The sequence below is a fragment of the Gallus gallus genome, chromosome Z (genome assembly GCF_016699485.2).
Source record: "Gallus gallus isolate bGalGal1 chromosome Z, bGalGal1.mat.broiler.GRCg7b, whole genome shotgun sequence".
In the NCBI taxonomy this organism is placed as follows: domain Eukaryota; kingdom Metazoa; phylum Chordata; class Aves; order Galliformes; family Phasianidae; genus Gallus; species Gallus gallus.
Genome location: NC_052572.1, coordinates 74,306,357 through 74,329,884, shown reverse-complemented (window position 1 = coordinate 74,329,884; position 23,528 = coordinate 74,306,357). Strand labels below are relative to the sequence as shown.

General features: G+C 54.3%; 2 protein-coding genes across 2 annotated transcripts; both read right to left on the bottom strand.

Annotated features, from left to right (window-relative positions):
- Positions 1 to 16,793: 16,793 nt before the first annotated feature.
- On the bottom strand, positions 16,794 to 17,809 carry LOC124417552 (adenylate cyclase type 10-like). The gene is made up of 3 exons (XM_046905875.1): positions 17,695 to 17,809; positions 17,363 to 17,541; positions 16,794 to 16,988 (listed from the first exon to the last, which is right to left on the bottom strand). The coding sequence occupies exons 1-3, from the start codon at positions 17,806 to 17,808 to the stop codon at positions 16,799 to 16,801; spliced, it is 483 nt and encodes a 160-aa protein (XP_046761831.1). The 5' UTR covers position 17,809; the 3' UTR covers positions 16,794 to 16,798.
- Positions 17,810 to 20,532: 2,723 nt separating this feature from the next.
- LOC112530691 (adenylate cyclase type 10-like) lies at positions 20,533 to 22,910 on the bottom strand. Its single transcript, XM_040655901.2, has 6 exons — positions 22,749 to 22,910; positions 22,140 to 22,192; positions 21,763 to 21,916; positions 21,494 to 21,581; positions 21,003 to 21,089; positions 20,533 to 20,667 (listed from the first exon to the last, which is right to left on the bottom strand). The coding sequence occupies exons 1-6, from the start codon at positions 22,904 to 22,906 to the stop codon at positions 20,533 to 20,535; spliced, it is 675 nt and encodes a 224-aa protein (XP_040511835.2). The 5' UTR covers positions 22,907 to 22,910.
- Between the last annotated feature and the right edge of the window lie 618 nt (positions 22,911 to 23,528).

Here is a 23,528-nt window from a genome sequence, read left to right as displayed (position 1 = left end):
TGCAACAAGCACACAGACAGCAGGTGAGCATTGGTGCAGAGCCTGCGGCCAGCCCTCAGGCCTCCTCCCTGCTAATGCAGCTCGTGCTGGCTAGCAGGGTAACTCACCATGTAGCTGTTGGAGACGTGCAGGTAGGCAGCCGCACACTCCAGCACATAATAGAGGGCTTGGGAAGTGCTGCCCATTGCCCTGTAGTGGCGAGCCAGGGGCACAAGCACTGCTTCGGCGATGGCTTCGCACTGGCAGGAGCACTCGCCACCGTCCTCGGCCCGCAGAGTTGTCTGCTCGCCCTCTGCCAGAATCTCGCCTTCTGCAGGGTGGGTCCTGGCCCTCCTCAGGTGTTCTCCAGCAACTACCAAGGCCTCCCAGCTGCAGCAGTCATCCTCATCAGCAGAGCCCTGGCAGCTCCCCTGCTTCTGGGGGCTGGAGACGCCGAAGCGGTGGAAGGCCACAAAGTCCCCTCCGTGGCACCTCTGGCATTTGTGCGCATGCTTCTCCAGGAAGGCGGCACACTGGCGGTGAATGTTCACCCTCTCCCTCGTGGGCCACAGCTCGTACGTCGCCTCCCACAGCAGTGGGGCGCAGAAGGCCAGGACGTCAGACTGTTGTTTTCTGGACCCCGTGTTCACGGAGGGCCTCTCCACCGCTGCAAGGCAATGAGTCCTGGCCTCAGCCAAAGCGGGGGCCAGACCTCAAGGCTGCCCCAACTGGGGCAAAGGCCACACTTGGGTGAGTGCTGCTGCCGTCTGAGCCCAGCCCGGGCTCCGACCAGCGCCTGCTAGCACAGTGGCAGAGGCACTTCCAACAGCCACTGAGAATCTCCCTCTGCACAAAGGTGCGTGAGCAGGGCCCTGTGGAGCCCCAGCGCTCCTGGGCTCACGCTGCAGCCACCACTTACCGCTTCCTGCCTGCCCGGAGGTGGCCGGCCCCTCTGGAGCACCTTGCACGTCTTCTGGCTCCTCTGTCTTCTTCAGCCGCTTCAGGATGTTGTCCTTCACCAGCATGTCCAGCAGTGGATTAATCCACTGATTTACAGAGATGGGAAGGATGTGAACCAGCTGCTGGGTTGTAAACACCGGCCCTATGATGGCTGCAAACTTCAGAACCATCTGCTTCTGTAGATCCATCCGGTCCAGCTCAGCCAGCGCAATCTCTGCCAAGAAGAAGCAACACATCTCTGTCTTGCCTGTCCCTGAGCCTGAGGTTGGAGAAGCCGGAGAGTTTCACCTGAGCAAACGGGGAGGACTTTGGCCTCCCTTCCTCAGGACGGCACCTGCTGGGCAACCAGAGCCCAGGGTTGGTATCTTCAAGATGGCTTTGCTTCCCCCCCCCAGTCACAGGTCACAGGAGCCAGGGAAAACAGAGACACTCAGACAGACAAATGCTCCCAACCGGTGATGGGGAGGGCACGGTCCAGCAGGTATGCACGTCCCACCTACTAGGGGGACCTACTAGGTCTGCACTGGGTTCATAGCCAGCAGTGCACACAGAGAACACAAAGCATTCTCACCAGCCCAGAGCTGGACTCAGAGCTCCCCCACCCATGGTGTGCAGCTCACCGGTCAGCTCAGAGCTGGTCCACTGCCAACAGGGGAAAACCACAGCCTGCTTGGACTGGAGTCACCTTCCTGGCTGAGCCCTGAGGCTGAGGGGGTGACTCTGCAGCACGCAGGTGCTCAGCCTCTCTCTCACCTGCACCCCGGGAAACGAAGCTGGGGCACAGCCACAAACTGGACGAGCGCTGCTCAGCTCCTCACCTTTCAAGGCAAACGGCAGCATGGGGGTCTCCAGGCTCACGTCTGGTCTGATGGCACACATCCTTTTGCCGTCACTCCCGGTACCTGGGCTTGAGGCAGCTGTGACAGCGGGTGATGCCTTGGCTGCAGAAGACAGGGAGAGCATGGGGAGCATGAACAAGGAGCTGAGCCGGTGTTTTGCCAAGGGAGCAGCAAGGTGCGGCTGTGCGGGAGAGGATGCACCACAGCCAACAGCTGATCGGCAACAAGGGTGCTTACCCATCAGGCTCTGCCAGCTGTCCTCTCCTTCCTTCGGCCTCCCGGTGTGCAACAAGAGCATGTTGTTGCAACGCAGGGAGCGCAGCAGTTCCTCACAGTAATATGGGATGCCAGAGCTTCTCTGGATCAGGAACCTGGGCAGGAGCACAACCGACACCAGGGAAGTAAGGTGCAGCACAGTTCTGGTGGGTGGTGAGTCACTCGGGTCTCGTAGGCTAACCAGCCTCTTCAACATGGCTACGCCTGGCTTCTGGATGGGGCGTGAGTGCCTGGGGCCCCCCAGACCCACAGCGTTCCTGGGAATCCATCAGGAAAGGCTGCTGGACAGTGCCTAAAGCACAGAAGAGCAAGCCACGGCAACAGCAAAGGGCTGACACCATCCACACTCTGCTGCCTCGTGGCAGTTGCCCATTCTCAGCTCACACCTGCTATGGCCAGGCTTAAGGAGAGACCCATCAGCCCCGTGGCTGCCTTTTTTGCAGGGCGATTCCCAGCCGTGGTCAGCATAAATGCAACCCCTTCAGAAGAGCTCCCCGACTTGGCTTTACTTTGCCAGCTCCCTGGGGATGCTGCGCACTCCAAGCTCCTGGCAGGCTTTCCGCACCACGTCGGAAGCTTTCAGCCCTTCCAGACGAAGACAGGTGATTCTCTCCAATGTTGTGCTGTCTGTGGCAGCTTTGAAAATGTCCTCTGCTCTGTCATGGCCCGGAGCTAAGCTCATGACCATAAGGACCGTGACGCTTTGGAGCAGGGGCCACATGATAGACCAGGACTCAGAGTCCACGAAGTGGGCGTTGTCGACGAAAAATATGCCAAATTCCCCTCCAAGCACCTGAAAAAAAAAAAATAAACAGGTGGTTCTGAGTGGAATCTGGTGGATTCTCCTCTTCTGGGGAGGACTTTCTCTCCTCAAGACAAGGGGATAGCCAGAAGCCTCTCCTCGGCCACCTCCCTCTCCAGGAGTTTAGCAACTTTGCTTCTGAGAGACTGTAAGGCCTCCTCTAACATCAGTTCCCCGGCAGAAGGAGAGAAGCTGGGCAAAGTTCTTGAAGGGCCATGACCCGGGCGCCTCATCCTGCCACCCCCTCAGGCAGCTCCAGCGCGGAGCCCGCAGCCAGCACGGTTGTTTGGCTCCTGTGAGGCGGGAGGAGGGAGACGTGCTCACCTTCTGTAGCACTTGCGTACAAGTCAGGTGGAACGCACTGTTCCATTCAGTGTGACGCATCCTGCACACCTCGTCTGTGATGGGAAACTGTCCAGGAAAGACAGAGAGGAACATAGCTGAGGGTCTAGGCACACCTATCCCGCAAAGCAAGACTGCAGAGCAGAATGCCTCTGCTCTTGCGTGCGGCCAGCACCAGCCCCTCTTCAATGCCACTTCCAGGTTGCTGAACGAGACCCAGGGCACATGCGTGGCACAGGAGCACCCCACGCACAGGGAGACTCCTGGGCACAGGAATCAGACAGGTGGGGTACGAGCCCCGCGAGTCCCAGCCCTGAGCTGAGCTGCTCCCAGCAGAGCATCCAAGCAGGACAGCCTTTCGCTCTCACCTCCACTAAGAAAACATCGTTGAGCAAGCAATAGCTGCTCTCTTCTATTGTGCCTTGGAGCACGGTCTGCAGGGCGCGCTGCCTGTCACTGCAAGTCTCACCGGCCTGGAGACCCAGTGCCCTGGCCACCAGCAGACGGATGGCAGAGAAGGGCTGCTTCAAGTTCTCCTCTGTCCGTTCCACAGCAATGACCCTGCGGTGCAAAAGCAGAAGGCGCTGAGATCCAGAATTGCCTCCCGGTAGGGAGGCTGCATGCTTTTTTGGGAGGCTGCAGTGCAAGGGCTGGGCACAGCAGCACCCGAACTGCGCTGTTCAGCAAAGGCCAGGGGATGGGTGGCGGAGGGGTGCCAAAGCGACAGCTCCACAGTGCTTACCTGTGCCCAGCAGCCCGGCCTAAAATGGCCAGCTCGGCAAGTAAGTGGCTCTTTCCAGAGCCTGGCATGCCCACAAATGCCAGGACGTGTGGTTCTTCCAAATGCTCATAGGCCTCCAAGCAGCATTCAAAGCGGTCAATCTCTGCCTCCCGACCTGTGCAGACCCACAAGGAAATGAGCTGCTGCAGCGTGCTGAAAAGTGGGGAGCCCCTCCACTTCTCTCCCCCATCCCGCAGCAGAGAGGGAGGGAGGGAGGGAAGGAGGAAGCGAGAAAGCGGCTGCATGGCGCTCAGCTGTGTGCCAGGGGCAGCCCACTGCAGAGCCCCCAGCACTGGGCAAAGGGAAGCAAGTGGGCTTCGGATGAGTTCTCCACCTACCCAGCAAGGGACCATAGGGTGACCTCTCCTCGGCAACGCCCACGTCACGTTGTCTAGAAGGGGGAGAAGAGCAAACAGGAGTCGCCTAGTGGGTCAGAAGCCGGAGCACGCAGAGCCTGTTGTGGAGGAGTGGAGACCCCCCTCTCAAGCAGCATCTTACTCCGAGCATGTTCCCCTGGCCAAAGCTCAAGGTGACACACCAGCACAGCCTCGAGCATAAGGAAGCCCAGCAGCCACAGCACGACAGCCGAAGCTAACAAAAGTCCCTTGCCGGAGGCAACAACCAAAGAAATCCAAGATGAGGAAAGAAGCCAGGCTGTACTGAAGAAGCCGCTCGGACAAAGAACGCAAGGCTACCCTGTGTGTCCAAAGACAGGCCAGCCTTCCCCATCCCGGTGCCATCATTTCCACACTCTTAGCAGCAAGAGGCACAAGGGCACAGAGGCAGAAAGCAGACCCGCACCAGGGCTTCCAATTTTCTCAGCCACAGGCAAGGGAGGTCTGTGGGAGAGCAGCCTGGTCTCGCTGCAGAACTCGAGCCCTCTGCACGGCCAAGGTCGTACCCCTGAGGCCCCTCTCCCCTCACGTGCACAGCTCAGAGAACACTTACTGCTTCTCGGTGGTCCCCACGTATTGATAGACAGTGGTGGGACTGATAACGCCTTTCAAGTTTCTCTTTGGTAACGCTCTGAAGCAGTAGCTGGGCAGGCGAGAGGCCGCGCAGGTCTCTGCATCACAGGACACCACCCCCGGGTAGGCCACCATCATGGGAAAATGGTGGTGGGAAAATATGGGAAAATATCGCCCTCTGCTGGAGTTTGGAAGGATAATTGTGAATTTCATCAGCACGCGCGCACGCAGAAGTTACAACAAACGTGCAGCTCGTACAGCATCCTCCGGAGATTAGGCACACACACCAAACTACGGCAGGCTCTTACTTGCCTCTGTGCTTTTCTCAATCTCGGTCGTATTTGGTTTAGTATCTTAGCCTATTGCGATCGTTAGCCTTATTTCAATGACAGCTCTTTGGCAAGGTTGCAACGATTGGTCTGAAATGTTCCCTTGGCAAAGATGGGTTAACTGCTACTAAAATGCAGCCTGGGAAATCTGAATTTGCACACATCAACAAGAGAGAAAACCTGAACTGGCAGCCTTTTCCAATACTTTCACAGCACCAGCAGCTAAATTGTGAGAATTGCCATCAAAGTCATTTCCTTGGTGCTGAATCAATGGTTTGGATCCGAATTAGTTTGAATCATCTTCAGATACATCACTGACTTCTTCAAGTATATCACGACGGACTTTCAAGGCCAGGCTCTGAGCAAGCAGACTGAGCTGTGATCCCAGTTGATTGCAGGGGAGGTGGACTAGATGATCTGTAAAAGTTCCTTCCAGCTCTGAGGATTCTATAATTCTCTGGTTAGTCTATGTACGTATGGACAGATACAAAACACATATGCTCCTACGTACAGAAATAAACAGAAATATGTGGATCTGGTAAAATATCTCGACAGCTACTCCTGCGGAACAGAGGCATAGGATTTGGTAGTACCTGGGGAGTGTCCCAGTTCAGGGGAGATGCTGTTCATAGATGTTCATAGATCCATGAGAGCTCAGAAGGTCTCATTTAGAATCACGGTCTACCTTGTGACTAAGGCGAGTTTCTCTTGTCCATAGAGTGCCTCTCGTCCATAGAGTGGCAGTGCAGTTTCCTCTTGCCTTAGAGACAAAACAAACAAACAAACAAGCAACACAGAAGGAAAAGATTGTGTTGGGGGACGGCAAACAGGCCACCCCTTTTATGACGGTGGATAAATTCACCAGATACTGGCTTTGGGTATCTGGTGGTGGTGCTGCGGCAGGGTGGTGTGTCTGTGTAGTGGGGACATTTGGTAAGAACGGTTTCACAGTTTTTTCTGTTGAGAGGCTAGTCTTGGCTCCGAATAGAGTACAGGTTACGGGCTGACCTAAGCTCTGCAGAAAAGGACCTAGATTTCCTGGTAGGTAACAGATTTTCCGTGAGCCAGCAGCGTGCCCTTGTGGCCAAGAAGGCCAATGGTATCCTGGGGTGCATTAGGAAGACTCCGGCCAGCAGGTCAAGGGAGGTGGTCCTCCTCCTCTACTCTGCCCTGGTGAGGCCACATTGGGAGTAGTAAGTCCAGTTCTGGGTTCCCCAGTTAAAAAAACACAGGGAACTTCTAGAGAGAGTCCAGCGAATGGCCACAGAGATGAGTAGGGGCCTGGAGCTTCTCGCATATGAGGAAAGGCTGTGTCCCCAGACATCAAGCCTTGCAGTCACCTGGCAGGCTAATGATGAAGCTAACACATTGGCTTAAGTTAGATGACTGGAAAACACATCAGCAGAAGTCATCGCCCACTGCCTGCATTGGAAACTATGACATGAGGAGCAGAAAACCATGTGGGCAGTGGCTAAAGTATGGGACTGCCCATACAGTTTCTGGATATTCACAGAATCACAGAACCACAGAACAGCCCGGGTTGGAAGTGACCTCAAGGATTACGAATCTCCAACTCCCCCACCACAGGCAGGGCCACCAGCCTCCACACTGAATCCTGGACCAGGCTGCCCAGGGCCCCATCCAACCTGGCCTTGAACAGCTCCAGGCATGGACAGGGCAACCACAGCCCTTCTGGGCAGCCTGTTCCAGCTCCTTACCACTCTCATAGTGAAGAACTTCCCTCTGGCATCCAACCTAAATCTTCCCTCCTTCAAGTTAAAACCATTTCCCCTTGTCCTGCTATTATCTACCCTTTCCAAGAGTTGACTCCCCTCCTGTTTATAGGCTCCCTTTAGGACTGCACACTGCTGGTTCATGTCCAGCTGCTCGTCCACCAGGACCCCCAAGTCCTTCTCCACAGGGCTGCTCTCAAGGGGTTCTTCACCCAGTCTGCATAAACACCTGGGATTGCCCCGGCCCAAACGTAACACCTTCCATTTGGCCTTAATGAACCTCATTAGGTTGTCATGAGCCCACTTCTCCAGGCTGTCTAGGTCCCTCTGGATGGCTTCCCTTCCTTCCAACGTATCGACTGCACCACTCAGCTTGGTGTCATCTGCAAGCTTGCTGAGGGTGCACTCCATGCCACTGTCTGTGTCACTGATGAACATGTTGAAGAGCACCGGTCCCGAGACCGACCCCTGAGGGACATCGCTTGTGACCGGCCTCCACCCTGACACAGATCTGTTGATCACAACCCTTTGGCTGCGACCAGCCAACCAATTCTTAATCCACCAAAGCGTCCAGCCTTCAAATCCATGCCTCTCCAATTCAGAGAGAAGGATGTGGTGAAAGACAACACCAAAGGCTTTGCAGAAGTCCAGGTAGATGACATCCATTGCCCTTCCCCCGTCCACCGAAGCCGTCACTCCATCATAGGAAGCCACCAGATTGGTCAGGCACGAACTGCCCTTGGTGAAGCCATGCTGGCTGTCTCGAATCACCTCTTCCTCTCATATGTGCCTTAACATGTATGTGCCTCCTTCTAGGAGGATGTGCTGCATGCTCTTCTGAGGCACAGAGGTGAGGCTCACCGGCCTGTAGTTGCCCGGGTCTTCCTTTCTGCCTTTCTTAACAATGCAGCTCGGCAACCACATCAGCCATCTCTTCCAGAACCCTGGGATGGATGTCATCCGGTCCCGTGGACGTATATATGTTCAATTTCATGAGGAGGTCTCGGACAGTGAGATGGAACCTGCGCCTCTCACCCACGCCTAGATCTTCAGGGTCCTGGCAGACATGGGGAGGAGCCGGACCACCTGTGAAGACCGAGGCAAAGCACTTCTTGAGCACCTCAGCTTTACCCATGTCTGAGGAAACCAGCTGTCCGTTCTTATTTATCAGAGGGGGAACACTCTTCTTGGCCTGTCTCCTCCTGCTTATGTACCTGTAGAACCCCTTGGTGATATTTTTCACGTCCCTCGCCAAGTTCAGCTCTACCTGTGCCTTGGCTTTCCCAGTCTTATTTCTTCACGTGTGGACAACGTCCCTCTATTCTTCCCAGGCCACACAACCCTGCTTCCACTTTCTGTCCGTTTCCCTCTTTTCCCTCAGTTTAAGCTGCAGGTCCTTGCTCAGCCCTGCCGGTCAGCTGCCTCCCCTGCCCAGTTTCTTCTGCTGGGGGATTGATCTATCCACTTCCTAAGATAGAGGGCAATTCCACTGACAAAAGGCAGACCCCAAGTAGAAGCCTGGCTACTGTTTGTCAGTCTTGCTTCTCTGTATTGCGAGCTCAAATGTGACCTAATTGGCAAAACCCCAGAGATGCGTTTGAGTGAATTTCAGAAGATGCTTTTCTATTTTGAAAGGCAAATCTACTCATAGCTTGGCTTTTCCTGAGTGACAAAGCCCGTGCTTAGAAAGACATATTTCCCCTAGAATGGACATGAAAACTAGATGTTTTTACATTTTCCGGATCTCAAGAAAGGCCGAAAAAGAACAAACATAAGAAAGTAAAGAGTTTATTCAGATACAGTAGGTAAAAGAGGGTTGTCCAGTGTGGGAGTCTGCACACGCGTCGTATCTCTCGGTGGTTGTTTGGTGGTCTTTCTCATGAAGGCTGTCGTCTTCCTCACTGTGTGCTCTTTGAGCTGGGTCAGGTTGGAGGACCCTTGGCTGGCTTTGGCCGGTCGTCTCATCGGCTACGACTCCTTCCACCTATCTGCTCCTTCTTTGTTAATTTGTGGTTTACTGTCCTCGCCCGCTGTCTGCATTCCAGACATAGGGTACCTGAACAATGTCACTTGGGGAAACAGGACACCCGCTGTCTGCACTCATTATCTAAGCCTGTAGAAAAGCATCGGTTATGGGCAGCCAAAAGCTGGCTTCGCAAGGCCACATCTGCAGCTGCCGATTCAGCACCCCATGAAAGCACATAAATAGCTTTTAACCTGACTTATTTTCCTTAATTCAAGGCTTGTCCAATATCTCTGTTCCTCTGTCAGTTTTCCCATATCGCTTGCCTCTCTTCGGTCCTGACATCCCTGTTACACCTCGCTCCTTGTGATTTGCCTTCCTCAGCCTGTGTCTTTCCCAAACCTTCTTCATTTTCCAAACTCTCATCATTACAGAACCGACTAGCATTACGTTTCGGTTTCAGCTCCTCCCTTCCGGAGGCTTGCAGTGCTAACACTGGATTTTGGGTTTCCTTAGCTCCCTGCAGATGAGGGCTATCCTCACTTCCATTGCCCACCCCCCTTTTGCGAGCAGCACTGTATACAATGGCAGTCTCCGGCCCTGGCTCTCTCTCTCACTCCGAGCGTTCTGCAGGGGTTGCTCTTGGGCCAGCGCACATAAACTCACCTTTCCTTTCACCCTTTTGCCTTTTTACACTATTTCGCTATTCGGACCCTCAATTACACTACCACATACCCTCAGTTACGCTTCCATATACCATTAACAATTACACTTCCTTAATCCATCCAAACAGTTGGTCCCACTCCCTTCCAAGCCCACGAATCAGACAAGACAGTTCTCCAGTTTCCACAGACACCCCGTGCTTACTCTCGTGATTAGAACACTCAGTGGTTAAAACTGGTCCTCTTACTTCATCTATGTTTCCGGGCTCTCACTCGAGGCTCCTCTTGGAAATACCCCAAGAATTCATCAGCACGGCATCTCTGATAAAGCAGATTTTATTTGCAATTGCAATGGCACGCAGAAAACAGGATGACATCTTTTCAGCCCCATTAGCCGACGCTTCTCTCTTCCTCCCCTGGTTCCTCATTGGCTGAGTACTTCAGGTTCACAGTCTTCCCGACGCTCAACTAAACGTACAGATCCTGGCTAAACGTAAAGTGTTGCTAGCTAAGCGTATACTGCTAATTAATTGACTTCCAACCCTTGCTTACTCAACACTAGGCCACCACTCCCGGACACCTGCTCGTCCTAGGACAGAGAGAAGGCTGGAAGGAGGATGGAGGGAAGTATCTCTTGCATCCCTCTTGAGCCAAGAGTGAGACAGTTCGACCTCATGCGGAGGCCCTGGCTTCTCTGCTGCTTGCTAAGTCTGTTGTTCTTTTGCTAAGAGCCTCCTGGCAAAACAGAATAGCCTTTCAATACGCTTTGTAGTCTATCATACAAAAGCTGCAGCCTTTGTACTTGTTAATTACTTGTTCCTTACTTCACCTACCTACTAAGCATGCCACAACATGGAAAGTTTACCTAACGGCACTATTAGAGACCCCCCTTTGTCGGAATGAAGAGAAACCCAGAAAGAACTGTTAGTACCCACAAAGGACAACAGATGGCAGCACAGACCACAAAAGACTCCTCTTGTTCGTTCCAACTGCAGAAACAGCATTCCATTCCCACATTCCCCCCGGCTGATAGGTGGCGTTTCTCCACTGAGCCAAAATACGACCGCGAATGGTCTTTTCCAGAATTTCTTTGGACCCCCTTCATCCCATAGCAGCTGCTTATCCCAGCCGCTCTTCGGTACCGGGTGAAAATGCCCTGGGTGTGGCTGGGTGATGGAGTCCACCTGCTTCCCCAGGGCACGGGAACACCGAGTTCCCCGGGCAAGAGTCGTGACCAGCGTCCCCCAGCAAGACAAGGCTGCCTCAAGCAGGGACTGGAATTCCACAGGTAACGTTTTTACAACACAAACATCGACCAGTTACAAAGACAGACAGTGACAATGACTAATACAGCAATCTGTACAAGGGGCGGGATCCCGCAGGAAGCTTTTTTGCTGCTTGCATCCCATTTCGGGGTCCTCTCAATCAAAGGCAAAAAGATCTCAACTCCCTGAGTCCCAAGAGCAGGTCCAGGAAAGCAATTTTCTAGGTCGATCACACTAAACCCTTCATGTTCCTGTGGGATCAGGCTCATTAAAGCATAGGGGTTCGGAACCAGGGGGCGTCGCTTGGGAATTGTTTCATTCATTTTTCTTAGATCTTGTACCAGCCCATAGGTACCACCTGCCTTCTGTGCTGGCAAAATTGGAGTGTAATAGGGTGACAGACAGAGTTCCAGAAGACCATTCTTAACCAAGGTTTGTATCACAGGCTTTAGACCCGTTATCCTTTCTAAAGGTATGGGATCTTGTCGCTGCTTCACAGCTTCACTCCCTCCTCGGACAGTTATTTTTTTCAGGGAGGGATTGTGTGTCCACCCCGGCTTCCTTGCCCTGCATTTATCTATTTACCTATATACCTATTTATCTATATACCTCTGCATTTATCTATTTTTTTCATCGTCGGCTCTTAGCAGATTCACTGACACCTTTCTACCTGTTTCACAAGTTCTCAACTGCAGTCCTCCTTTAACTATTCAGTCTCTCCCCAGTGAATTGGTCCCTGCTTCTGGCACACAAGACAACTGCCCTGTGACTATTTTATCTCCCCATTTTAATTCAGCAGTAATTCAAAAAGTGAAACTATCATTCCTGATCCCTCTACCTCCATTATTCCTAAGGTGTTCCCAGTTAAATTAAATCCCAGTATTTCATAAGCTGAATTGATGACCAAGAGCAAGAAGTGATCAAACTGTTCTGCTAATCCAAGAGGATCTTTCATTAAAGGTTTCGTTTCCCTTTTGAAATTTCTCACCTCTCCACTCGCAAGTGGGGAGTTTACATCTCCTCTGTCCCCTGATAACATTGGAACTTCCCTAAGAGGATACACGGAAGTGCCAGTGGGGATAATGGTGTTAGATTTAGGAAAGGGAGAATTTATAACCTCCCTTTTGCATTGTTCCGATTCTCTCTTAAGCTGGCAGAGCTCTATCTTTTCAGTATCAGCACTAGTCACAGAGCTCGGTTCAGGTGGGCTGTTAAGGGGCTGATCTGAGCCAGTACCCTGCACTCTGTCAGCTGTCTCCAGCCTCCCTCCTGTAGGTACAGGACTTGACTCGAGGCCAGGACGGCAAGGGGGGGAACACCGCTGCGTAGAGGAAAGTGAGTGAGTTTAATCCTAGGGAAAAGTACAGGGAGCACACAGCTTAAAGGATCCCGTCGGGGGTTTCTCTGTTCTTCCTTATCTACGGAATTTTATCTAGCCATGATTGACCGCTGCACTCCCTAAATCCAACAAGCAGCGTATGTGGACTCCTCCTCCAAAGGAGGCAAAACAAAACAGTAACATAATAAATGAAGGCGTTTTCCTGTTTACGTGCTGTTGTAGTAGGCGCTGGACGGGGATGCGTGCTGTACGGGATAGGCCTCTCCCTAAGCACAGTGAAAGGGTGCTGTTGTGCTCAGACAGACTGTCCTCGCTAACGAAGTAAACCAGATAAGAAGGCGAAGGAATGAGGAGACAATAGGAGCCAAATAAGGAATTGTAGTAAGGGGCTAAGATCCGGTACGGACAAATCAAGACAGGGCACGATAGCTTAAGTAAAGGTATATAAGCTGTGCTTAGTAGTGAGTAGACGCCATTTTGCTGCTCATCATATTGGTGTGCGTCTGCAGTCATTTGGCCCTGATCAGGTAATTGGTCAGTGTGCGCAAGAGGGCTGACACAGGTGGCTAACATCACGGTTGCAGAAGGCAACAAATGGTGCCCCGTGTGAGGCAGCAGACTGTGTTTGATGCCCTTTGCACGAACACAAGAGCTGGGCTGACGACGGCTTGACTAGCCTGTAGCGGCGGGGAGCCCTGCAGAAGACCGAGGTGACGGCGGGGAACTGACTATGGAACATGTTCTTAAGGTATTGCTTCAGTTTTGTAAGGATTACTTTGGCAATTATGCTCCTTCTAAGAAGGATATCCACGCAGTTATTTCCCGGTTAGAGCAGGAGGGGGAGGTTAAAGCCCCCCACGAGATTCTTGATCACCGGAGGTGGGATGACCTCACCTCTGAGTTCGCACAACATATTTTGAGTGCTCAGGAGGGCGGGTCGGAGTTAAAAACTTGGGGTCTGATACTGGGGGCGTTGAACGCGGCCAGAGTGGAGGGAAAGGTATTGGCAGAGGCTCGATACCTTTTGGGTCTCGGCGGTGGAGGCGAGACACCGGACTCAGTGGGGTCCGATGGGGACTCGGGAGCAGTTTCTTGCAGGGGCCGAGAGGAGACGGAGCCGCCAGTGACCGTTAGTGAGATAGCGCCGGGGGAGCCGACCGCGCCCAGTTCAAAAGGAGACAACAAGAGATCGGATGTTTGTTGTCTCGTTCCCCGCCCCCGTATCCGGACCGCTCAGGCGGAACGTTGTATCCTTTATCAGAAGTACGTCAGTGTTACCTGAGTCAAAGAGGCGGAGGAAGCTGTGATCTACATGAGCAGGATCAACTTACTGCCCACAAGGGGAGGGACCAGACAAAAGGTCCGTCCAATGCGGACAGGGGGCATAGCCTACCGTCTCTGGTCACTCCCAGGGGCGGTAGTGCGAGTGATAGTGTAGCGGAGAAAGAATGGACTGGCTTTGAGTGGCGGGGGAGGGATCAAATGACGGACTGGAATCGGATTAGATCGGAGGCTTTGGGGGAGGGTATAGTTCCAGAGGCATTCCCGGTGATTGTGAGTGATCATGGTCCCGAATGGGTGCCGCCTGACCCCGGGGGTGTTGCGCGCCTGGTGGAATTTATGGATAAAAGAGGCCTGAAATCGCCTCTGATGTTAAATGCACTACAGGCTTTGGCTGCACTGGGGCCTCTCCTCCCCAACGACATCACAAACTTAGTGCGTATGGTGCTCAGGCCGGTCCAATAGACGTTATGGGAGATGGACTGGATGGCCGAATTGAGGGGGCTTGCCGGGGCGGCGGGGGTCGGCCCAGGCCGCTCCCTGTGTGGAACCGGCGTCCCGCGGCTTTCAGGGAAGGCCGTGGGAGTGGCTTCGCCCCAGGGCCAGTTAACGAAACTAAGACCGGGGAGCTAATAGCAGCCACAGATGCAATGGTGGAAGCGTTTAATAAACTCGTGCATAAAGCTGAACCACCTGCTCCGTGCACAGATATTACCCAGGGCCCGAATGAATCCTTTCAAAGCTTTGCAGACAGGCTTTTAGCTGCTGCAGAGGGGTCTGATCTCCCGAAACCAGCCCAAGGGCCAGTGATCATTGACTGCCTGCGTCAGAAATCACATGACAGTGTTAAGGCATTGCTACGAGCTGGCCCGAGTACGCTTAATACCCTGGGAGAAATTATTCAGTATGTCTTAGATAAGCTCAAGGTGGCTCATTTAACTAATGAAGGGCTAGCCGCAGCTATAGTTGCAGCTGTTGGCCCGCGACAGCAAAGATCGCTGCAGCAGCAAGGGCTGTGTTTCCGATGCGGCCAGTATGGCCACGTTAGAGCACAATGCCCCTCTGGGGGAGGTCAGTCAGGGCCTCCTGGTCGCAGGAAGGGCTTGCTAAAGGGTATCCGTTGTCGGGTATGCGGCAGTTAAACATCATGAATCTGGGGAAATTCTGTGGGTACCATCATGAAAACTAACACCAGATATAAGTAACATATCTGCCAAAACTGAGTCTAGGTAGAAGTTTTTCTACAGAAATTCTTCATTGGCAAACTGAAGCTAACTCCAGAACAACTGAGGGACGGACGACGGGATCGAGAACTACTCATCAAGAGGAGTACCACACCTGCAACACTGACACTTCCGATGTTGCTGATGTTTATGGTGTCCCTGGCGATCACAGTGTGTCATAAACAACTATAATGGATGCAAGAACATACACAGAAGATTAAAGAAGAGAGTGACCATTTCGGAAATTGCACAGACTGTTTGGGGGAGTGGGTTCATGATTAAAGCAATTGCGTAAGGTTCTCGCAATAGGGCTCGCAATCTTTATATGTATTCTAATCTGCCTTCCATGCTTTGTAGGATGCTTGCAGAACTCCTTGCAACGAGTGATGGAAAAGACTTTTGACCATCGGATTGAGTATCATAGACTGCGTGAAAGGTTGTAGAAGGGTTTAGGTTGTTGCGTTCGTGCTGTAACAGGGCAAGGCTTGACCGGGCACGGGGAGTCGGGTTATGACGGGAAAGGACTCCCTGTTGCTCTGATGTTTGCTTAAGGATCGCTGTGGAGGGATAGTGGAGATAGTTTGCTGAAATGTATTTAGCATTAGGCGCTTTGCATTGCTTCGCAATGTACGGGTGAGGCATGTGTGTAAGGAATATTTAGCTTAGGGAGGGGGAGATGTTGTAGTAGGCGCTTGATGGGGATACGTGCTGTACGGGATAGGCCTCTCCTTAAGCACAGTGAAAGGGTGCTGTTGTGCTCAGACAGACTGTCCTCGCTAACAAAGTAAACCAGATAAGAAGGCGAAGGAATGAGGAGACAATAGGAGCCAAATAAGGAATTGTAGTAAGGGGCTAAGATCCGGTATGGACAAATCAAGACAGGGCACGATAGCTTAAGTAAAGGTATATAAGCTGTGCTTAGTAGTGAGTAGACGCCATTTTGCTGCTCATCATATTGGTGTGCGTCTGCAGTCATTTGGCCCTGATCAGGTAATTGGTCAGTGTGTGCAAGAGGGCTGACACAGGTGGCTAACATCACAGTTGCAGAAGGCAACAAATGGTGCCCCGTGTGAGGCAGCAGACTGTGTTTGATGCCCTTTGCACGAATACAAGAGCTGGGCTGACGACGGCCTGACTAGCCTGTAGCGGCGGGGAGCCCTGCAGAAGTGCTACATACGGAAATACTGGAAATCTCCACTGCAAAAACACAATCTACTTCTCGCGCTTACGACTTACGGCTTCCCTGTTCCCAACATACCTGGTCCGCAGCCGGGGCTCTTTCCCTGCTCCATGGTGGATGTGTTGGCCCAGGGAGTCTTCTCCGAGAATCTCTTGGGGCGCACTGAAGCACAGAATCTCTCGGGGCGCACCAGAAGCGCCTCCTGGGCCGACCAGCCCCACGGCCCAGCAAAGAGCCTCCTGGCTGGCTCGCCAAATTGGCGTGCGGAATCACACTCTATAACCACAGAGTAGTTATAAAGCAGGTATGTTTACTCAGCGCTGCGCACACGCCGGATGCAGGGGGGTAATCCCTCCAAGCCTGCATACCACAGGTCAGGAAAGGCACACACTTCAAAAACAAGCTGCTTACATATGCACTAGCTGTCCAAGAAGAGGCTGGGTTATTACGATGAGTCCCCAGAAGACTGACATTTCCCCCTTCCCCCCCCCCCCCCCGTCTCAGTTCTTTTATGCATGCGTGGTATCTCTTGCTGGTTGCCTGGTGGTCTTTCTGATGAAGGCCATGGTCTTCCTCACTGTATTCTTTCACCTGGCTTTGGCCGGTCCTCTCATCGGCTACAGCTCCGTCCACCAATCCGTTGCTTCTTTGTTAATTTGTGGTTTACTGTCCTAGCCTGCTGTCTGCATTCCAGACGTAGGGTACCTGAACGGTGTCACTTGGAGAAACAGGAGACCCGCTGTCTGCACTCGTTGTCTAAGCCTGTAGAAAAGCATCGGTTATGGGCAGCCAAAAGCTGGCTTCGCAAGGCCACATCTGCAGCTGCCAATTCAGCACGCCATGAAAGCACATAGCTTTTAACCTGGCCTATTTTCCTTAATTCAAGGCTTGTCCAATGTGTGAGTCTGCTGCCTGATAGGAGTGCATCTTGCTGTCCGTGTTGGCCTTCATGAGTGCTGCCAGGCGGGAGAACCTCTGTCCGCCAGATGTGCCCTCCTGGCTGTAGAGGTCCTCGAGCAAGGAGAGGCATCTGCTCCGCTGAACCAGCCAGGCTTGCTTCTTCCTCCTGCCACGCAAGAGAAACCGTTGGGCCCAGAGGCACAGCTGTGGAGCACTGAGTCAGACAGGGCAAGGGAAAGCAGGGCGGTGGGGCTAGCCAGATACATTGCTGGAAGAAGGGATTTATCTAGATGACTCCGTGACAGCATCCGTCAGCACAAGCTGCTTTTTACCCAAAGGTGTGCATTCTTCTCCTGTGCTGTGCAGGGGAGGCAGCGTGAGGCAGCGCCATCCCTGGCTCTACCCACACATCACGCCTGAATGCCTCAGTCCTGCTAAGGCTTGGGAATGGGCTGAAACCCGGGCAGGCCTGGGCCTGGATGCGTGAGAGCAGGTACAAAAGGGCTCTTCCTCTCCCGCGTTGTCCCTTCTGTTGCTTACCGAGCCTCCTGGGGAAGGAAGGACGCTCTGCCTGTGGCCTGAGGAGCACGCTTCAACCCTTCCCACAGAGACTTGACAAAGGCCCCGGCACGAGTCCGGGGGAACCGCTTTTCCAGCAGTCTCAGCGCCTGCCTGCTCATTTCCTTGGCCAGCTTCACACATCCCACGTTACTGCAGACCTGTACAGGAAGAGGAAGGCATGCAGATGTGGAGGACTTGCCCAAGACCTGCAGAGACTGCAGAAATGGACCAGGGGCTGGCTGTGGCAGGAACATTCCCTGCCAGCAGGGGAAGCGTATGGCTGCATCCCTTCGGACACCCTCCGCTTTTACCTGCCTCTTTACCTCTCCTTTGAGGCTGAAGAAGATGGCCTCCTCAAAGCGGTCGATGGCATTTCCTTCCTTTTTGATGGAGCTCCTCAGAGCCTCTGCTTCGCTCAGCTTCATGAGGGCCTTGCAACAAGCACACAGACAGCAGGTGAGCATTGGTGCAGAGCCTGCGGCCAGCCCTCAGGCCTCCTCCCTGCTAATGCAGCTTGTGCTGGCTAGCAGGGTAACTCACCATGTAGCTGTTGGAGACGTGCAGGTAGGCAGCCGCACACTCCAGCACATAATAGAGGGCTTGGGAAGTGCTGCCCATTGCCCTGTAGTGGCGAGCCAGGGGCACAAGCACTGCTTCGGCGATGGCTTCGCACTGGCAGGAGCACTCGCCACCGTCCTCGGCCCGCAGAGTTGTCTGCTCGCCCTCTGCCAGAATCTCGCCTTCTGCAGGGTGGGTCCTGGCCCTCCTCAGGTGTTCTCCAGCAACTACCAAGGCCTCCCAGCTGCAGCAGTCATCCTCATCAGCAGAGCCCTGGCAGCTCCCCTGCTTCTGGGGGCTGGAGACGCCGAAGCGGTGGAAGGCCACAAAGTCCCCTCCGTGGCACCTCTGGCATTTGTGCGCATGCTTCTCCAGGAAGGCGGCACACTGGCGGTGAATGTTCACCCTCTCCCTCGTGGGCCACAGCTCGTACGTCGCCTCCCACAGCAGTGGGGCGCAGAAGGCCAGGACGTCAGACTGTTGTTTTCTGGACCCCGTGTTCACGGAGGGCCTCTCCACCCGCTGCAAGGCAATGAGTCCTGGCCTCAGCCAAAGCGGGGGCCAGACCTCAAGGCTGCCCCAACTGGGGCAAAGGCCACACTTGGGTGAGTGCTGCTGCCGTCTGAGCCCAGCCCGGGCTCCGACCAGCGCCTGCTAGCACAGTGGCAGAGGCACTTCCAACAGCCACTGAGAATCTCCCTCTGCACAAAGGTGCGTGAGCAGGGCCCTGTGGAGCCCCAGCGCTCCTGGGCTCACGCTGCAGCCACCACTTACCGCTTCCTGCCTGCCCGGAGGTGGCCGGCCCCTCTGGAGCACCTTGCACGTCTTCTGGCTCCTCTGTCTTCTTCAGCCGCTTCAGGATGTTGTCCTTCACCAGCATGTCCAGCAGTGGATTAATCCACTGATTTACAGAGATGGGAAAGGATGTGAACCAGCTGCTGGGTTGTAAACACCGGCCCTATGATGGCTGCAAACTTCAGAACCATCTGCTTCTGTAGATCCATCCGGTCCAGCTCAGCCAGCGCAATCTCTGCCAAGAAGAAGCAACACATCTCTGTCTTGCCTGTCCCTGAGCCTGAGGTTGGAGAAGCCGGAGAGTTTCACCTGAGCAAACGGGGAGGACTTTGGCCTCCTTTCCTCAGGACAGGCACCTGCTGGGCAACCAGAGCCCAGGGTTGGTATCTTCAAGATGGCTCTGCTTCCCCCCCCCAGTCACAGGTCACAGGAGCCAGGGAAAACAGAGACACTCAGACAGACAAATGCTCCCAACCGGTGATGGGGAGGGCACGGTCCAGCAGGTATGCACGTCCCACCTACTAGGGGGACCTACTAGGTCTGTACTGGGTTCATAGCCAGCAGTGAACACAGAGAACACAAAGCATTCTCACCAGCCCAGAGCTGGACTCAGAGCTCCCCCACCCATGGTGTGCAGCTCACCGGTCAGCTCAGAGCTGGTCCACTGCCAACAGGGGAAAACCACAGCCTGCTTGGACTGGAGTCACCTTCCTGGCTGAGCCCTGAGGCTGAGGGGGTGACTCTGCAGCACGCAGGTGCTCAGCCTCTCTCTCACCTGCACCCCGGGAAACGAAGCTGGGGCACAGCCACAAACTGGACGAGCGCTGCTCAGCTCCTCACCTTTCAAGGCAAACGGCAGCATGGGGGTCTCCAGGCTCACGTCTGGTCTGATGGCACACATCCTTTTGCCGTCACTCCCGGTACCTGGGCTTGAGGCAGCTGTGACAGCGGGTGATGCCTTGGCTGCAGAAGACAGGGAGAGCATGGGGAGCATGAACAAGGAGCTGAGCCGGTGTTTTGCCAAGGGAGCAGCAAGGTGCGGCTGTGCGGGAGAGGATGCACCACAGCCAACAGCTGATCGGCAACAAGGGTGCTTACCCATCAGGCTCTGCCAGCTGTCCTCTCCTTCCTTCGGCCTCCCGGTGTGCAACAAGAGCATGTTGTTGCAACGCAGGGAGCGCAGCAGTTCCTCACAGTAATATGGGATGCCAGAGCTTCTCTGGATCAGGAACCTGGGCAGGAGCACAACCGACACCAGGGAAGTAAGGTGCAGCACAGTTCTGGTGGGTGGTGAGTCACTCGGGTCTCGTAGGCTAACCAGCCTCTTCAACATGGCTACGCCTGGCTTCTGGATGGGGCGTGAGTGCCTGGGGCCCCCCAGACCCACAGCGTTCCTGGGAATCCATCAGGAAAGGCTGCTGGACAGTGCCTAAAGCACAGAAGAGCAAGCCACGGCAACAGCAAAGGGCTGACACCATCCACACTCTGCTGCCTCGTGGCAGTTGCCCATTCTCAGCTCACACCTGCTATGGCCAGGCTTAAGGAGAGACCCATCAGCCCCGTGGCTGCCTTTTTTGCAGGGCGATTCCCAGCCGTGGTCAGCATAAATGCAACCCCTTCAGAAGAGCTCCCCGACTTGGCTTTACCTTGCCAGCTCCCTGGGGATGCTGCGCACTCCAAGCTCCTGGCAGGCTTTCCGCACCATGTCTGAAGCTTTCAGCCCTTCCAGACGAAGACAGGTGATTCTCTCCGATGTTGTGCTGTCTGTGGCAGCTTTGAAAATGTCCTCTGCTCTGTCATGGCCCAGGAGCTAAGCTCATGACCATAAGGACCGTGACGCTTTGGAGCAGGGGCCACATGATAGACCAGGACTCAGAGTCCACGAAGTGGGCGTTGTCGACGAAAAATATGCCAAATTCCCCTCCAAGCACCTGAAAAAAAAAAAAAAAAACAGGTGGTTCTGAGTGGAATCTGGTGGATTCTCCTCTTCTGGGAGGACTTTCTCTCCTCAAGACAAGGGGATAGCCAGAAGCCTCTCCTCAGGCCACCTCCCTCTCCAGGAGTTTAGCAAGCTTTGCTTCTGAGAGACTGTACGGCCTCCTCTAACATCAGTTCCCCGGCAGAAGGAGAGAAGCTGGGCAAAGTTCTTGAAGGGCCATGACCCGGGCGCCTCATCCTGCCACCCCCTCAGGCAGCTCCAGCGCGGAGCCCGCAGCCAGCACGGTTGTTTGGCTCCTGTGAGGCGGGAGGAGGGAGACGTGCTCACCTTCTGTAGCACTTGTGTACAAGTCAGGTGGAACGCACTGTTCCATTCAGTGTGACGCATCCTGCACACCTCGTCTGTGATGGGAAACTGTCCAGGAAAGACAGAGAGGAACATAGCTGAGGGTCTAGGCACACCTATCCCGCAAAGCAAGACTGCAGAGCAGAATGCCTCTGCTCTTGCGTGCGGCCAGCACCAGCCCCTCTTCAATGCCACTTCCAGGTTGCTGAACGAGACCCAGGGCACATGCGTGGCACAGGAGCACCCCACGCACAGGGAGACTCCTGGGCACAGGAATCAGACAGGTGGGGTACGAGCCCCGCGAGTCCCAGCCCTGAGCTGAGCTGCTCCCAGCAGAGCATCCAAGCAGGACAGCCTTTCGCTCTCACCTACACTAAGAAAACATCGTTGAGCAAGCAATAGCTGCTCTCTTCTAGTGTGCCTTGGAGCACGGTCTGCAGGGCGCGCTGCCTGTCACTGCAAGTCTCACCGGCCTGGAGACCCAGTGCCCTGGCCACCAGCAGATGGATGGCAGAGAAGGGCTGCTTCAAGTTCTCCTCTGTCCGTTCCACAGCAATGACCCTGCGGTGCAAAAGCAGAAGGCGCTGAGATCCAGAATTGCCTCCCGGTAGGGAGGCTGCATGCTTTTTTAGGAGGCTGCAGTGCAAGGGCTGGGCACAGCAGCACCCGAACTGCGCTGTTCAGCAAAGGCCAGGGGATGGGTGGCGGAGGGGTGCCAAAGCGACAGCTCCACAGTGCTTACCTGTGCCCAGCAGCCCGGCCTAAAATGGCCAGCTCGGCAAGTAAGTGGCTCTTTCCAGAGCCTGGCATGCCCACAAATGCCAGGACGTGTGGTTCTTCCAAATGCTCATAGGCCTCCAAGCAGCATTCAAAGCGGTCAATCTCTGCCTCCCGACCTGTGCAGACCCACAAGGAAATGAGCTGCTGCAGCGTGCTGAAAAGTGGGGAGCCCCTCCACTTCTCTCCCCCATCCCGCAGCAGAGAGGGAGGGAGGGAGGGAAGGAGGGAGCGAGAAAGCGGCTGCATGGCGCTCAGCTGTGTGCCAGGGGCAGCCCACAGCGGAGCCCCCAGCACTGGGCAAAGGGAAGCAAGTGGGCTTCGGATGAGTTCTCCACCTACCCAGCAAGGGACCATAGGGTGACCTCTCCTCGGCAACGCCCACGTCACGTTGTCTAGAAGGGGGAGAAGAGCAAACAGGAGTCGCCTAGTGGGTCAGAAGCCGGAGCACGCAGAGCCTGTTGTGGAGGAGTGGAGACCCCCCTCTCAAGCAGCATCTTACTCCGAGCATGTTCCCCTGGCCAAAGCTCAAGGTGACACACCAGCACAGCCTCGAGCATAAGGAAGCCCAGCAGCCACAGCACGACAGCCGAAGCTAACAAAAGTCCCTTGCCGGAGGCAACAACCAAAGAAATCCAAGATGAGGAAAGAAGCCAGGCTGTACTGAAGAAGCCGCTCGGACAAAGAACGCAAGGCTACCCTGTGTGTCCAAAGACAGGCCAGCCTTCCCCATCCCGGTGCCATCATTTCCACACTCTTAGCAGCAAGAGGCACAAGGGCACAGAGGCAGAAAGCAGACCCACACCAGGGCTTCCATTTTCTCAGCCACAGGCAAGGGAGGTCTGTGGGAGAGCAGCCTGGTCTCGCTGCAGAACTCGAGCCCTCTGCTCGGCCAAGGTCGTACCCCTGAGGCCCCTCTCCCCTCACGTGCACAGCTCAGAGAACACTTACTGCTTCTCGGTGGTCCCCACGTATTGATAGACAGTGGTGGGACTGATAACGCCTTTCAAGTTTCTCTTTGGTAACGCTCTGAAGCAGTAGCTGGGCAGGCGAGAGGCCGCGCAGGTCTCTGCATCACAGGACACCACCCCCGGGTAGGCCACCATCATGGGAAAATGGTGGTGGGAAAATATGGGAAAATATCGCCCTCTGCTGGAGTTTGGAAGGATAATTGTGAATTTCATCAGCACGCGCGCACGCAGAAGTTACAACAAACGTGCAGCTCGTACAGCATCCTCCGGAGATTAGGCACACACACCAAACTACGGCAGGCTCTTACTTGCCTCTGTGCTTTTCTCAATCTCGGTCGTATTTGGGTTTAGTATCTTAGCCTATTGCGATCGTTAGCCTTATTTCAATGACAGCTCTTTGGCAAGGTTGCAACGATTGGTCTGAAATGTTCCCTTGGCAAAGATGGGTTAACTGCTACTAAAATGCAGCCTGGGAAATCTGAATTTGCACACATCAACAAGAGAGAAAACCTGAACTGGCAGCCTTTCCAATACTTTCACAGCACCAGCAGCTAAATTGTGAGAATTGCCATCAAAGTCATTTCCTTGGTGCTGAATCAATGCTTTGGATCCGAATTAGTTTGAATCATCTTCAGATACATCACTGACTTCTTCAAGTATATCACGACGGACTTTCAAGGCCAGGCTCTGAGCAAGCAGACTGAGCTGTGATCCCAGTTGATTGCAGGGGAGGTGGACTAGATGATCTGTAAAAGTTCCT

Bases quoted from the DNA above. Each gene is read 5' to 3' on its own strand.
- LOC124417552 (XM_046905875.1), bottom strand. From the start codon at position 17,808: ATGAAGCTGAGCGAAGCAGAGGCTCTGAGGAGCTCCATCAAAAAGGAA. The intron at 17,542-17,694 runs GTAAAAGCGGAG...CTTCCTGTACAG, and splicing joins AAGGAGAGGTAAAGAGGCAG to GTCTGCAGTAACGTGGGATG. The intron at 16,989-17,362 runs GTAAGCAACAGA...CTTGCGTGGCAG, and splicing joins TTCCTTCCCCAGGAGGCTCG to GAGGAAGAAGCAAGCCTGGC.
- LOC112530691 (XM_040655901.2), bottom strand. From the start codon at position 22,906: ATGATGGTGGCCTACCCGGGGGTGGTGTCCTGTGATGCAGAGACCTGC. The intron at 21,582-21,762 runs GTAAGCACTGTG...TTTGCACCGCAG, and splicing joins GGCCGGGCTGCTGGGCACAG to GGTCATTGCTGTGGAACGGA. The intron at 21,090-21,493 runs GCCGGTGAGACT...TTTCCTGGACAG, and splicing joins CCAGGGCACTGGGTCTCCAG to TTTCCCATCACAGACGAGGT.